This window comes from Dendropsophus ebraccatus, chromosome 5 (genome assembly GCF_027789765.1).
Source record: "Dendropsophus ebraccatus isolate aDenEbr1 chromosome 5, aDenEbr1.pat, whole genome shotgun sequence".
Classification (NCBI taxonomy): Eukaryota; Metazoa; Chordata; class Amphibia; order Anura; family Hylidae; genus Dendropsophus; species Dendropsophus ebraccatus.
This window is the reverse complement of record NC_091458.1, coordinates 141,692,952-141,709,654: the sequence shown is the minus strand read 5'-3', so window position 1 is coordinate 141,709,654 and position 16,703 is coordinate 141,692,952. Positions and strand designations below refer to the sequence as shown.

At 45.2% G+C, this 16,703-nt stretch overlaps 1 protein-coding gene across 1 annotated transcript; it reads right to left on the bottom strand.

The window, feature by feature from the left end:
- Positions 1-58: 58 nt before the first annotated feature.
- Positions 59-9,535, bottom strand: TIMM17A (translocase of inner mitochondrial membrane 17A). Its single transcript, XM_069972595.1, has 6 exons — positions 9,440-9,535; positions 8,154-8,253; positions 4,004-4,067; positions 1,355-1,483; positions 1,130-1,240; positions 59-682 (listed from the first exon to the last, which is right to left on the bottom strand). Exons 1-6 carry the CDS (start codon positions 9,463-9,465, stop codon positions 609-611), a joined length of 504 nt encoding a protein of 167 aa, XP_069828696.1. The 5' UTR covers positions 9,466-9,535; the 3' UTR covers positions 59-608.
- Positions 9,536-16,703: the final 7,168 nt, after the last annotated feature.

Genomic DNA, 16,703 nt, shown 5'->3' with positions numbered 1-16,703 from the left:
GAAGTTTGTCCTGCAGAGGATGTATCCATTAATTCTTTGTCGCCTTCATATAAAAAGATACATTAAAGTCACTTTTAATAACCATACACAGGAAATTTGGAACAACATGGTACTTTAGTATCTGAACATGTAAAGCTGAAAACATGGTAAACTGTGTACAGCACAATATCCATTGGATACAAATATAAAAGATACCGACCTATAATGTTGCAGTAAATTTTGGAATTTCTGAGCTTTACTTACTGAACCTACTGAAGAAACTGATGCTCCAGCTACATTGTGTTTCAGCTTTACTTTTCATTGAAGTAAATGCTGAATATTATTCGGCTTGATTATAAGTTTGTTTGGGTCGGTGTAAAATCAGATATACATTATTTATACCGATATTTGAGCATAACCTATTAACTATTTTCTTCAGGTTATTTTGTAGCATTGTAGGAGCCGAACTATATAACTTAAATACAACGTGATTGATAGTTGTCAGATGTGCTCGGAGACCCTTAGTCCATGCATTCACAACCACAATTCAGAAGCCAAAGGATCCAAATGAGCACAGGGCATGGCGGTTCTTGTTCCGGAGGATATTTTCAGTTTTTCATATCAGTCATTTACTGGTATTGCTGGTAACTACCGAAGGGAGATGCTGGGCTCAACTGGGATGAGTCCTCTGGTATTGGTGGACCTTAAAATAGAGGGAAAACCAAAAAAAAAAAAATCGCATCAACCTTGATTAAAACCTGAAGCCAAGTAGCCCAGTTTAGGATTTATACTAAAGTACAAACTGGAAAAGGACAAATCTAGCCTATATTAAAGGGAACCAGTGACCCCGCAGACACATATATTTACCGATTCCACAAAGTCCTGCTCCTGGACCCGGTCCCGACGCCAAGGACTCCCCGTTCGAAGCCGTGCGCGCGCGCTATCCAGAGATGGCTCCAGTCATTCTCTATGGATGTCGGACTCATCTCTGGTGAGCGCGCGGCTTCGGACGGGGATCTCTCTGCGACTGGACCGTGTCCAGGAGCGGGACTTCGTGGAAGCGGTAAGTATATGGGTCTGCATCAGCATGGGGGGGGGGGGGGGTGACAGGTTCTCTTTAAGGATATGAAAAATGTTCTGCTTCACGTACCATTTACAAATTGTGACGAGGCAAATCGTGTCAGTAAGATTCCTGCTCCTTCTATTAAGGCCAAAAGAATTCCGCCCATGGCAGCAGAGCCCACCATGGCAATAGGACCATCTGTGGGGGGGTAAAAAAAAAAAAAAAAAAAAAAAACATCAAACGGAGTATTATATATATATCACTAAAATGTAATAATGAAAAACCACACACTATGTGATCCCAGATACTTACTTCTGGCAGCCAAGATGGCCCCAGTCATCGCCCCACTAGTGATGGAATTCCAGGGATCTTCCTTCCCCCGAATTTTAACCATACTGCAGTCTATCATGGAAAACAGACCACCCCAAACTGCAAAGCTACCTGAAAAGCCAAAAAAAAAAACAAGTATTACTGTGTGTAAGTGAACATAAAGATAAATTACTAAAATAGCACCATCAGGAACTGCTGGCAGCTTAAAGGGATACACGGGGGGAAAATATATATTTTTTTTATCAATTGGAACCAGAATGTTTTATAGATTTGTAAATTATTTTTAGTTGAAAATCTCAAGTCTTCCAGTACTTATCAGCTGCTGTTTGTACTGCAGGAAACAGTTTTATTTTCAGTCTGACACAGTGCTCTCTGCTGCCACCTCTGTCTGTGTCAGGAACTTTCTAGATCAGCAGCAAATCCCCACAGAAAAACTCTACTGCTTTGGGCAGTTCCTGACACGGACAGAGATGGCACTGCGTCAGGCTGGGAAGAAAACACTAGTTCTTGCAGGGCATACAGCAGCTACAGTAATTTAATAAATCTATATATAATTTTTTGGTACCAGTTGATTTGAAAAAAAAATAATTTTTTGCTGGAAAATCCCTTTAAAGCTCAACAAAGACCTGATGTACTTACTCTTTATTCTATACATGGACATTCTAGGCTTCCATTACCGATATTATGACTGATTACTTTATATGTCTACACTATGTGCACCAGCTGAATATAAAGAAAAAGAAAGCTGGCAGCTAACTATGTGTACACCTTCTGTAACCCTCACAGACATGTTAGATTAACTCTCCATTTCAGTGGGTGGGAGCAGATCTGGGCATTTCGCCTGCAGTACACATTACTTCCTTTCGCTTAGGTGCCTGGCAAATCACAGCACAGGCCGGATGCAGTGCTGTGAAAATGCACTGGACTGAGCAGGCTGCACTATACTTACAGTAAACTATTATAGATGGTGTTTAGAAGGAGAAGAGGTTACTGATACACTTAGTGCTATGTGAGCAGCACAGCAGGGATATGGACTAAACCACTGCAGTCGAGATGAGAAAGAAGCATTTTAGGAACCATGCAGATCCTATAGAGCAGTTGTTTCTCAACTCTAGTCCTCAACACCCACCAACAGGTCATGTTTTGAGCATGGCTGTGGAGTCAGAGTCAGAGTCGGAGTTGGAGCTAGCTTTGGTTGGAGTCGGAGTTGGACCTTTGTCGGAGTTGTAACATTTGCCCTCAATGTGGTGTTTTCTTTCTGGGAGAAGAGTGTGTGTTTTTCTTCAGTGTTCAATGGTTGCAGCTGTGTGTGTTTGTGTGTGTGTGCGTGCTATGGCTGCAGGAGGCTGTGTGTGCACTATGACTACAGCAGGCTGTGTATGTGTGCTATGGCTGCAGCAAGCTGTGTGTGTGTGCACACTATGGCCCCAGGATCATGTAGGACATTAGGGAGAAGCTGCTCAGCCAGTGTGATAAATAACTCCCCCGGTATATGACTGGCCATTTATGAAGGAGCAGGAGTTGGAGTCGGTCCTGATAAAATTCAGGAGTCGGAGTTGGAGTCGTAGCTGCGGTTTACCGACTCCACAGCCCTGGTTTTGAGGATCTCCTTAGTATTTCACAGGGAATATAACTATAGTCAATGTTCTTTGTATGGGATATCCTCAAAACCTGACCTGTTGGTGGGTCTTGAGGACTGAAGTTGAGAAGCATTGCTATAGAGGATGGAGACAGGCTGACAAGTTCAAGTACATAGCTCTGACTCTCTTCCTCTCTCCTGCACATAGATAGCACTATCCCCCACTTCTTGTGTCCCATCCCTCATCAGAGACAGACTGAGCCTAAAAACAGGCAGCAAACATCAGACCGCAGTCTGGTAAAGACTTTGGAAATGTTTTTCTAAGGTAAGGGTAATTTTTGGTAAAGTGGTTTACCAAAGTGATTTACAAAAGTGTATAGCTGACAGGGCCATTTAAGAGTAAGAAGTAGTGATGAGGGAACTTGACAATCGTTAGGGTTCAGCATTAGACTCCTGGTGGTTGGAGAAGTTGAATGCCGCCCTAAGCTGTATCCCTGTGTTCCTGGGAGCCCTACCGCGACATCTATCTTCTCCAGTCAAATGGCGAGCACTCAGGTTCGGCCTAAATAAGTATCTAAGACATTGAAAAAGTCCAAAAAGTCTCAAATACATAGAAAACTCAATTAACTGTTGAACAAGGAAGAAGGAGAACCAGCAGCTTCCACCTAGAAATGAGCAAGAAATGTAGTATGCCACATGTGAGGTAAAATGTTATCAGCTTTGGTATCCTCTATCCCACACCATGTGCGAGGCTTACTAGTATACAGACAATGCAGTCCAGTTTGCTCTCTGGGTTTCTATATTCACTTGAGTCTGACTATGGTCACTGGTGGATACACTTTCTATCTACATCACTTTGATGTAGAACAATCAAAGGTTATGACTACCTAAACAGACACAACACAAGGACATATAACCTTGAAGGGCTGTAAGTAGACGTCACAGCCAGACTAGATGATATGTTACATAATATGTGTAATCTTACTTTAATCAAGTTGTCAGATATATAGACACTTTCGATGAACACAGGGCTAAAAGAAATTAACTCTTACCTCCTAGTTGTGGGGCCCGGGTTCGTATTGCTACAAAGCTGCCCTTTACACGGTGCTTAACACCCTGCAAGGTAAAAGATAAAAGGTCACCAATTGTTTCCTGAATAAATGAATTAAGAAATTGTGCACAGCTGCTCACTAAACCGTACATAGGATGCATTTCTGCAGACCTCTGAAGTAGTACAGTGGTATCTGGAACAAAGATGTTAGTGGTTGAACTGTCCCTGTCATTATAACTTTAGCAGGGGAAGTGATATAAAGCAGATTTGTAATTTACATTGGATATATATATTTTATTTTTTTTAGTTCTCATGCTATATAACAAAGCTATACTTACTATAACCAGGGTCCAGTCTTCTAAAGGCTGTTATTAGAGATGAGCGAACCTCGAGCATGCAGTTGATCCGAACCCGAACTTTCGGCATTTGATAAGCGGTGGCTGCTGAAGTTGGATAAAGCCCTAAGGCTATGTGGAAATCATGGATATAGTCATTGGCTGTATCCATGTTTTCCAGACAACCTTAGAGCTTTATCCAAGTTCAGCAGCCCCCGCTAATCAAATACCGAACGTTCAGGTTCGGATGGACTCGAACCTAAACCCCGTTCGCTCATCTGTAGCTGTTATATAACAGCTATACTTGCTATATCCAGGTCCAGTCTCCAAAAGACATGCTATATAACAGCTATACTTAAAGGTAACCTGTCACCCCCCGTGTCGGGGTGACAGGCTCCCGACCCCCCGTTAGAGCCCCATATACTTACCTAATCCCGCCGGGTCCCGCTTCTGGAGGTGGTCGGGTAACGGAGATCTCAGCCGCTGCAGCCCGGTGCGCGCGCTGAGAGATGAGTCCAACACCCATAGAGAATGACAGGAGAGTCCAGCGCTCCGTCATTCTCTATGAGCGTTGGACTCATCTCTCAGCGCGCGCGCCGGGCTGCAGCGGCTGAGATCTCCGTCACCCGACCGGATCCAGAAGCGGGACCCGGCGGGATTAGGTAAGTATATGGGGCTCTAAAGGGGGGTCGGGAGCCTGTCACCCCGGCACGGGGGGTGACAGGTTCCCTTTAATATATCCAGGTCCAGTCTCCTGAAGCTTATTAGTCTTGGGCTGGTTGAAAAAAATGAGACTAAATACAGGAAGTCCAGGTCATCCATGCTTATAGAGAAGGTAGTCTTGTGATTACAGGAGAGGTCTGGTGAAAATTTTTATCAAAGTATTGTATTGCCCCCCAAAAGTTATACAAATTACCAATATACACTTATTATGGGAAATGCCTATAAAGTGTTTTTTACCTGCACTTACTACTGCATCAAGGCTTCATTTTCTCGAAAAAATGGTGATGTCACAACCCGACTCCCAGAGCGATGCGGCCTGTGGCTGCTGGAGAGGATGATGGCAGGAGGACACTGAGGGACACAGGGCACTGGAGGGAGACTGAGCATCCCCCTGCCATCATTTCTCCAGGAGCCACACTCCGCACAGCTCTAAGAGTCAGGTCGTGACATCACCATTTTATCCAGGAAGTGGAGCCTTGATGCAGTAGTAAGTGCAGGGAAAAAAGCACTTTATAAGCATTTCCCGTAATAAGTGTATATTGGTGATTTGTATAACTTTTGGAGGGCAAGACAATACTTTACAGTGTCACTGACGTGACATTTTTTTTTTTCAGAATTCCATAGTCCAGGCCATTTTAAGAAACTTTGTATTTGGCGTTATTAGCCGAAAAAAGAATTTTTATCATGAAAAAGCAGTTTGAAGCTCTCCCCCCTGTCTTCATTGTTCTCCTATGGAGAGAGCTAAATAAAACACCAAAACAGGACAACAAAGAGGTAATCTACAGCAACATCACCCTCTATCTTCTCTGACAGTAAGCACTGACCTCTCTGACCTCTGAATACAGCTGTCACCCACCTCCATGTTTGTGTAATCCTTTGTTCTCAGCTCTCTGCTGCCAGCTAACTCCCTCCTCCCCCCTCCCCTCTCTATAGAACAGACAGGGTTGTGTCTGATGCAACAAGTCATAATTTCCTGTTTTTTTTTTGCAGTGGGTGACAGAAAGGAGAGGAGGGGGGGACCTGGGAAAAGGCTTTTTGAATGCAGATAATGGCATAATTGCCTAATAAACCCAATTACAAAGTTTCTTAAAATCGCCTGGACTATTGATTTCTGCAAAAAAAAAAAATCACGACAGTGACTCTTTAACCCTTTAAGGACGGGGCCCATTTTCGTTTTTACGTTTTCGGTTTTTCCTCCTTGTGTTTAAAAGGTCATAGCACTTGCATTTTTCCACCTAGAAACCCACATGACCCCTTATTTTTTGCGTCACTAATTGTACTTTGCAATTACAGGATGAATTTTTGCATAAAGTACACTGCGAAACCAGAAAAAAAAATTCAAAGTGTGGTGAAATTGAAAAAAAAAAAGCATTTCTTTTATTTGGGGGAAATGTGTTTTTACGCCATTCGCCCTGGGGTAAAACTGACTTGTTATGCATGTTCCTCAAGTCGTTACGATTAAAACGATATATAACATGTATAACTTATATTGTATCTGATGGCCTGTAAAAAATTCAAACCGTTGTTAACCAATATACGTTCCTTAAAATCGCTCCATTCCCAGGCCTATAGCGCTTTTATCCTTTGGTCTATGGGGCTGTGCGAGGTGTCATTTTTTGCACCATGATGTGATCTTTCTATCGGTACCTTGATTGCCCATATACGTCTTTTTGATCGCTTTTTATTAAATTTTTTCTGGATTTGATGCGACCAAAAATCCGCAATTTTGCACTTTGGGATTTTTTTGCGCTGACGCCGTTTACCGTACGAGATCAGGAATGTGATTAATTAATAGTTCGGGCGATTACGCACGCGGCGATACCAAACATGTTTATTTATTTATTTATTTGTTTACTTTTATTTAAAACCTGGGAAAAGGGGGGTGATTCAGACTTTTATTAGGGGAGGGGGCTTTTTACTATAAACAACACTTTTTTTTTTTTTTTTTTACACATATACTAGAAGCCCCCCTGGGGGACTTCTAGTATATACACTTGGATCTCTCATTGAGATCTCTGCAGCATAGATATGCTGCAGAGATCCATGAGATCGGCACTCGTTTGCTTTCGGCTGCTGCAGCCGAAAACGAACGAGTGCCGAGCCGAGGATGGCGCCATCTTGGATGCGTCCCCGGCCGGCATCAGTAACGGAGATCGCTCCTCCGGGACAAGGTCCCGGAGGAGCGATCTCCCCCACTAGACCCCAGGGAAACGTTGCCTCCGGTAATCGGAGGCAGCTGTCAACTTTGACAGGTGCCTCCGATTAGCTAATTAGCGGGCACGGCGATCAGACCGTGCCCGCTAATAGCAGCGGTCCCGGGCTACTCGCGGCACCCGGGATCGCGGCACTTCAAAGCGGGGCCGCCGCGCGGCCCCGCTTTGAAGTGCAAGTGAGGACATATGACGTAGGGGTACGTCATATGTCCTTAATAGGTTAATAAAAAAATTTTTGCCGGACTTCTCCTTTAATATACAAATTGAGCCATGATACTCTGTACTGGCTGAGACTTCCTGTGTCTCTTATATCAACCATCACAAGAATAAAAAGCTTCAGAAGACTGGACCTGGATACAGTAAGTATAGCTGTTATATAGCTGCCTTCAGAATACTAGACCTAGAGAAGTAAGTATAGCTGTTATATAGCAGCCTTCAGGAGACTGGGCCTAGATAAGTAATTATAGCTGTTATATAGTAGCCTTCAGGAGACTGGACCTGGATACAGTAAGTATAGCTTTGTTATATAGCAGCCTTCAGGAGACTGGACATGGATACAGTAAGTATAGCTGTTATATAGCAGCCTTCAGGAGAATGGACCTGGATACAGTAAGTATAGCTGTTATATAGCTGCCTTTTAGAATACTAGACCTAGAGAAGTAAGTATAGCTGTTATATAGCAGCCTTCAGGAGACTGGGCCTAGATAAGTAATTATAGCTGTTATATAGTAGCCTTCAGGAGACTGGACCTGGATACAGTAAGTATAGCTTTGTTATATAGCTGTCTTCAGGAGACTGGACATGGATACAGTAAGTATAGCTGTTATATAGCAGCCTTCAGGAGACTGGACCTCGATACCAATCTTAACACCAATCTTACCTGAGGAGAGTTCCTGAAGCCTTTGATGGCCTGAAATATGCCTCCTCCAATGATGCCCATGGTAAAAGCACCGCCACAGTCATCTACAATCCTCCAAGGACTAGAGTGACAAAAACATCTATTATATACAATCCCAGGAGCGCAAAGATTTAAACAGTTTTAGAATTCTGAGGTCTGGCCCATGCAGAGACCATATATTGTGGACGTGTGAATGGCCCCTTAGTCAATGGCTGGGTGAGCAGGTATTTCTTACATTTTGGGATTAACAGAACACAAATGCTGACAGCAGACCTGCAGCAGATGAGGTTTATGTTATAGTGTCCATACCATCTATAGCACCATGGTCTGTCAGGAGGGTCACACCTGTATATACCATCCTGTATACTATACTGTGTATATACTATCACATATAGCACCATGGCCTGTCAGGAGAATCACACCTGTATATATCATCCTGTATGGGGCGCCGTATACTATACTGTTTATACAATGCCTGCATGGAGTAACACCTGTATACTATACTGTATATATACTATCACATATAGCACCATGGTCTGTCAGGAGGGTCACACCTGTATATACCATCCTGTATGGGGCCCTGTATACTGTATATGTACTATCTTTTATAGGACCATGGCCTGTCAGGAGAGTCACACCTGTATATACCACCCTGTATACTATACTGTATATACACTATCACCTATACCACCGTGGCCTGTCAGGAGGGTCACACCTGTATATACCATCCTGTATGGGGCCCTGTATACTGTGTATATACTATCACCTATAGAACCATGGCCTGTCAGGAGGGTCACACCTGTATATACCACCCTGTTTACTATATATATATATATATATATATATATATATATATATATATATATACCATCTTGTATGGGGCCCTGTATACTGTGTATATACTATCACTTATAGCACCATGGCCTGTCAGGAGGGTCACACCTGTATATATACCATCCCGTATGGGGCCCTGTATACTGTATATATACTATCACCTATAGAACCATGGCCTGTCAGGAGGGTCACACCTGTATATACCACCCTGTATACTGTACTGTATATATACTATCACCTATAGCACCATGTGACACATGATCGTACGTTCTGGTCACACACTGACATACACCGGTGTACAGTACAGACAGTGAGGGGTCAGTCAGCGGGCGGCGTCTCATACAGCCTCTATATATATGAATGGCGGCCCAGCTCCCGCTCACACTGCCACAGAGTAACGTGCCGCTACCGCACACACAGCCGCGCTCACTTACCAGGGCTCCCGTGTGTACTCCTCCATGATGTCTGCGAAGGTCGAAAAGAGGAGAGACAGGAAGAGCGCGGAACACGTGACCAACGCGGGAAGTCATCCATTGGTTGCTGAGGTCTGTGACTTGACGTCTTTTGCTACCATAGAGACGGGGCTGCGGCTGTGAGAAGGTGTCGCCGTATAGGGGCCATGCTTCTGGTTTCTAGGACTGCGCTCACCCCCAAATGTATGGTCACAGCTGTGAAGAAAGCCGTGCTAGAGCCATGACAGGCGTGCTAGAACCACGACAGCTGTGCTAGAACCATGACAGGCGTGCTAGAACCACGACAGCTGTGCTAGAACCATGACAGGCGTGCTAGAACCACGACAGCTGTGCTAGAACCATGACAGGCGTGCTAGAACCACGACATCCGTGCTAGAGCCATGACAGGCGTGCTAGAACCACGACAGCTGTGCTAGAACCATGACAGGCGTGCTAGAGCCATGACAGCCATGCTAGAGCCATGACAGGCGTGCTAGAACCACGTCATCCGTGCTACAGCCATGACAGACGTGCTAGAACCATGACAGGCGTGCTAGAACCACGACAGCAGGTCTAGAGCCATGACAGCCATGCTAGAGCCATAACAGGCGTGCTAGAACCACGACATCTGTGCTAGAACCACGACAGCTGTGCTAGAACCACGACATCCGCGCTAGAGCCATGACAGGCGTGCTAGAACCATGACAGGCGTGCTAGAACCAGGACATCCGTGCCAGAACCATAAGAGTAGGGCTAGAACCATCACAACCATGCTAGAACCATGACATCCATGCTAGAGCCATGACAGGCGTGCTAGAACCATGAAATCCGTGCTAGAACCATGACAGGCATGCCGGAACCATGACAGGCGTGCTAGAGGTATGACAGGCGTGCTAGAACCACGACAACTGTGCTATAGAGCCACGACAGCCGTGCTAGAGCCATGACAGCTATGCTAGAACCATGACAGCCGGGCTAGAACCAGGACATCCGTGCTAGAACCATAAGAGCAGGGCTAGAGCCTAGACATCCATGCTAGAACCATGACATCCATGCTAGAACCATGACATCCATGCTAGAGCCACGACGGCCGTGCTAGAGCCACGACAGCCGTGCTAGAGCCATGACAGCCGTGCTAGATCCATGACAGCCGGGCTAGAACCATTACAGGCGTGCTAAAACCACGACAGCTGTGCTAGAACCACGACAGCAGGGCTAGAGCCATGACAGCCATGCTAGAGCCATGACAGGCGTGCTAGAACCACGACATCTGTGCTAGAACCACGACAGCTGTGCTAGAACCACGACATCCGCGCTAGAGCCATGACAGGCGTGCTAGAACCACAACAGCTGTGCTAGAACCATGACAGGCGTGCTAGAGCCATGACAGCCATGCTAGAGCCATGACAGGCATGCTAGAACCACAACAGCTGTGCTAGAACCATGACAGGCGTGCTAGAGCCATGACAGCCATGCTAGAGCCATGACAGGCGTGCTAGAACCACGACATCCGTGCTAGAGCCATGACAGGCGTGCTAGAACCACGACAGCTGTGCTAGAACCATGACAGCAGGGCTAGAGCCATGACAGTCATGCTAGAGCCATGACAGGCGTGCTAGAAACAAGACATCTGTGCTAGAACCATGACAGGCGTGCTAGAACCAGGACATCCATGCTAGAACCATAAGAGCAGGGCTAGAACCATCACAACCATGCTAGAACCATGACATCCATGCTAGAGCCATGACAGTCGTGCTAGAACCATGAAATCCGTGCTAGAACCATGACAGGCATGCTGGAACCATGACAGGCGTGCTAGAGGCATGACAGGCGTGCTAGAACCACGACAACTGTGCTAGAGCCACGACAGCCGTGCTAGAGCCATGACAGCCATGCTAGAACCATGACAGCCGGGCTAGAACCAGGACATCCGTGCTAGAACTATAAGAGCAGGGCTAGAACCTAGACATCCATGCTAGAACCATGACATCCATGCTAGAACCATGACATCCATGCTAGAGCCACGACAGCCGTGCTAGAGCCACGACAGCCGTGCTAGAGCCATGACAGCCATGCTAGAACCAGGACATCCGTGCTAGAACTATAAGAGCAGGGCTAGAACCTAGACATCCATGCTAGAACCATGACATCCATGCTAGAACCATGACATCCATGCTAGAGCCACGACAGCCGTGCTAGAGCCACGACAGCCGTGCTAGAGCCATGACAGCCGTGCTAGATCCATGACAGCTGGGCTAGAACCATGACAGGCGTGCTAGAGCCATAATAGCTGTGCTAGAACGAAGACAGCCATGCTAGAACTATGACAGGTGTGCTAGAACCATGACATGTGTGCTAGAACCACAACATCCGTGCTAGAACCATGACAGGCGTGGTAGAACCACAACATCCGTGCTATAACCATGACAGCCGTGCTAGAACCACGACATCCGTGCAAGAACCATGACAGCCTTGCTAGAGCCATGACAGGCATGCTAGAACAAAGACAGCCATGCTAGAACCATGACAGGTGTGCTAGAACCACGACATCCGTGCTAGAACCATGACAGGTGTGGTAGAACCACAACATCCGTGCTAGAACCATGACAGCCGTGCTAGAACCACAACATCCATGCAAGAGCCATGACAGCCGTGCTAGAACCATGACAGCCTTGCTAAAGCCATGACAGGCATGCTCGAGCCATGACAGGCGTGCTAGAACCATGACAGCAGTGCTAGAAACATGACAGGTGTGCTAGAGCGATGACAGGTGTGCTAGAACCATGACATCCGTGCTAGAACCATCGCAGGCGTGGTAGAACCACAATATCCATGCTAGAACCATGACAGCTGTGCTAGAGCCATTACAGCCATGCTAGAACCATGACATCCGTGCTAGAGCCATGACATCCGTGCTAGAACCATGACAGCCATGCTAGAACCACGCCATCCGTGCTAGAGCCATGACATCCGTGCTAGAACCATGACATCCGTGCTAGAGCCATGACATCCGTGCTAGAACCATGACAGCCGTGCTAGAATGATGACAGGCGTGCTAAAACCACGAAAGGCGTGCTATAACCATGACAGGCGTGCTAAAACCACGACAAGTGTGCTATCACCATGACAGCCATGCTAGAACTATGACAGGCGTGCTAGAACCACGACAAACGTGCTATAATCATGACAGCCGTGCTAGAACCTTAACAGCTGTGCTGGACTCCCCCACTGCATCCTTCATTTAATATCTGGGTCGCCTTCTTTTTCCATTAGTTATTGAGCTGCAGCAAATGTCGTGTGTCTTGTGTGAATAATGGCTGTGCTCCAGGGTCGCCCGCCTATCACTGACAATAACTGCAGGACATATTGTAATGGTGGTGGCCGGCGCAGCTGGTGGTGCTGAGAGTCACTATGTCCATGTGTCCAGTGAGGAGACCATCCTCTCCGTTGCAAAGCTAACAATATATACTATAGGAGGAATATATTATACTATATACTACAGTACTGTATATACCAGACTGACATGTCTGTCACATGTGCTCAGTGTGAACCTGCTTTAATCTGTGAAGAGAACAGGGCGCCAGTAGTGAATTTGCCAATCCTAGTGTTCTCTCGAAAATGCCAAGCGTCCTGCACGGTGTTGGGCTGTGGATGTCGATCCCTCATACCATCCTCATGGAGTCAGTTTCTAACCATTTGTGCAGACACATGCACATTTGTGGCCTGCTGGAGGTCATTTTGCAGGGCTCCGGAAGTGCTCCTCCTGTTCCTCCTTGCACAAAGGCAGAGGGACGGTCCTGCTGCTGGGTTGTTGCCCTCTTATGGCTTCCTCCACATCACATGGTGTACTGGCCTGCCTCCTGGTAGCGTCTCCAGCCTCTGGACACTACCCAAACATTATTATTATTTATTTATAAAGCACCCTTAATTCCAGAGCGCTATACAAGCAATGGGGGTAACAAACAGGAACAATGCAAGATCAAAACACATTACATGAAGGCAAATGGCAGACTGGTACATGGGGGAAAAGGACCCTACCCGCGAGGGCTTACAATCTATAAGGTACGGGGAGAGAAACTGGAGGTAAAGTGCAGCCAGTCAAGTGTGATGCAGAATTGTTATAGGTTGTAGCCTACTTTGAAGAGATGGATTTTCAGGTTACTTTTGATGGTGGATGAGAGCCGGATGTTTCGGAGTAGAGAGTTCCAAAATATGGGGTACACTCGGGCAAAGTCTTGGAGGCGGTACGAAAAAGGGGGGAGCACAGAAGGAGGTCACTGGAGGATCGAAGATTGCGTGAGGGACAGTAGCGGGATATCAGGTCTGAGATATATGGAGGAGACAGGTTGTGGATGGCCTTGTACGTCATGGTCAACAATTTAAAGTGAATATGTTGGGCAATGGGGAGCCAGTGAAGGGATTGGCAGAGGGGAGAGGCTGAGGCAAAGCGAGGGGAAAGGTGAATTAGTTGGGCAGTATATTTAAGGATAGACTGGAGGGGAGCAAGGGAGTTAGATGGAAGGCCAGAGAGGAGGATGTTACAGTAATGAGAGCATGAGATAAGGAGAGCATGTACTAGCAGTTTGGTTGAGTCAAGGGTAAGAAAAGAGCGGATTCTGGAAATGTTTTTGAGGTGGAGGTGGTCAGGGCCTGAATATGTGGTTTAAAAGACATGGCAGAATCAAAGGTGACCCCAAGGTAGCGGACTTGGGGGACAGGGGACAGAGTTCAGCCATTGATAGTGATTGACAGATTAGACGGCGGATGGAGCGAGGTGGGGGAAAGATGATTAGTTCTGTTACTTGCCACAGCTCACATTGATGTGCCACCCTGGATGAGCTGCACTACCTGAGCCACTTGTGTGGGTTGTAGAGTCCATCTCATGCTACCACGAGTGTGAAAGCATCACCAACATTCAAAAGTGACCAAAACATCAGCCAGAAAGCATAGGTACTAAGGGGTGGTCTGTGGTCCCCACCTGCAGAATCACTCCTTTATTCAGTGTGTCTTGCAGATTGCATGTGAAATTGATTTTCAGTCAGTGATGCTTCCTAAGTGGAAAGTTTGATTTCACAGAAGTTTGATTCACTTGGAGTTATATTGCGTTGTTTAAGTGTTCCCTTTATTTCTTTTTTTTGAGCAGTGTAGTATTATCATGATCATATCTTTATATGCCCTGGCAATACTGGGGGAGGGGCCCAGGTCCAAAATGTGCACCTATGTAAGGCCCCAGATTCTCCTCTTGTCCCTGTATGGCTAGGAATAACCCATGGGAAATGATAACTTTTGCTATTGCTCACTTATAGGGAGGATATTTTTCCAGAAAAGCATTGAGAAGATGAACATTTGTTTAGATTTTTTCTGTTTATTGAATCCACAACAAGGTGGTTACCAGCGTTCAGATTGTGGCACTGAGCACATTCTTCTCTAGCAACAATCATAGTCACTAAATCGGGCAGGGACAGAAAAAGGGACTATATAAAACGTTTTACCCTTTAAATGACTGCCAATTAGTGGTGAGCGAACCTCGAGTATGCTCGAGTCAATCCGAACCCGAACTTTCGGCATTTGATTAGCGGTGGCTGCTGAAGTTGGATAAAGCCCTAAGGCTATGTGGAAATCATGGATATAGTCATTGGCTGTATCCATGTTTTCCAGACAACCTTAGAGCTTTATCCAAGTTCAGCAGCCCCCGCTAATCAAATGCCAAACGTTCGGGTTCGGATCGACTCGAACCCGAACCCGGTTCGCTCATCTCTACTGCCAATATATCTTTTTACTATATATCACTAACTTTCCACAATGGAGCCACCACACCTATCCTGACTTCTGAAGATGTAGATCAAGTATAATGTTAGTAGCAACACACTCTAATATTCTGTTTCCCTGAAGATAAGACATCCCCTGAAAATACCGAAGAGAACACCAGGGCATGCAGCTTTGATTCTTTTTAGCCCGCCATGCCTGGCGTCATTTATTTACTCCCTATGAGATGTTAATACAGTAATTCACCTCATCTGTTCTTTCTATGGACGTTATGCATACAGCAGAATATATCTCAGAAAACCATGACTATGGACCCAGTGGGGTCTGAAACGCGTCGGTGTTATATGTATGTCCAATAAAGCATTCAATATTATTTGAGCTGGAGAGGATCCTTTCTTCTTTTCGCAATTATTCTAATGAACTGATGAGCAGCTCTGAAATCTGAATTGTGTTTTGACTCATAGTAGGGAGTCAGGCTGACTGAGCTGCGATCCATGATTCACTCTCACAAACAAAGCAATCGAGAGTCTTAGGGCCCTATTCCACCGGACGATTATCGTTCGCATAATCGTTAACGATAAACGATCCAAACGACCGCTATTACGAAAGACCTGAAATCGTTTGCCCATTTACATGGAAAGATAATCGTTACTTATGATCGTTCTTGCGGTCGTCTTGTCGTCGATATTGCGTTCGTCACTACTGAGAACAACCAAAGGACTTTTTATTCAATGCGAACGATTTGCGAACGAGCAACGATAAAAATAGGTCCAGGTCTTATTAAACGATCAACGATTTCTCGTTCGATCGTTAGTCGTTAACTGCTATTCAAACAAACAATTATCATTTAGATTCAAATGATTTACCGATAATCTGAACAATAATCGTCCGGTGGAATAGGGCCCTTAGTTTTTGCTTATTTCTACCTTTTATTTTATAACTGTTTTTGCATGTATATATGTTATCCTATTGTATCATAATTTATTTTAAGCACTGTACTTTTTGTGTATTAAAGCTTAAAACTTTAGGTGCCCTGGGAGCACTCCAACCTACGTAATCTTTCTTTTTCTTCTATTACAAGATACTTTGTTATGCTTTATTGATAGTATTAGCATATATTTCCCACATATACTATATTTGAGGTGATACTGTTTGTTAGAACTGGTTTTTCTAAGGTTTTCTAATGATTCTTTATTGTATTCTATGTAATTATATAACTTTACATATTGTTAAAAGGCTCCTATTATTGTAATGAAACACAAACATACTGCTTTTGTCGCCTGCGCGCAACTTTTTTGCCATTTTTCTTTTCATGAATATCACTATATATGTTCCATACTTTAAAAATGCCACTAATAAAACATCTGTGAAAAAAAAAAGCTTAAAACTTTAAAGAAGTCGGGCGTTTTCTAAAATCCGGCAGCCTTCAGGAGGAGGGAAAATTGATTTCAAGTAACAACTTACCTCCCCCCGTGTCCAC

What these genes read in the sequence shown, in the direction of transcription:
- TIMM17A (XM_069972595.1), bottom strand. Translation starts at nt 9,465, where the DNA reads ATGGAGGAGTACACACGGGAGCCCTG. An exon ending in GCTTCAGGAACTCTCCTCAG is followed by an intron (nt 4,068 to 8,153) that starts GTAAGATTGGTG and finishes TTTACCTTGCAG; the next exon opens with GGTGTTAAGCACCGTGTAAA. An exon ending in GGCCATCTTGGCTGCCAGAA is followed by an intron (nt 1,241 to 1,354) that starts GTAAGTATCTGG and finishes ACCCCCCCACAG; the next exon opens with ATGGTCCTATTGCCATGGTG.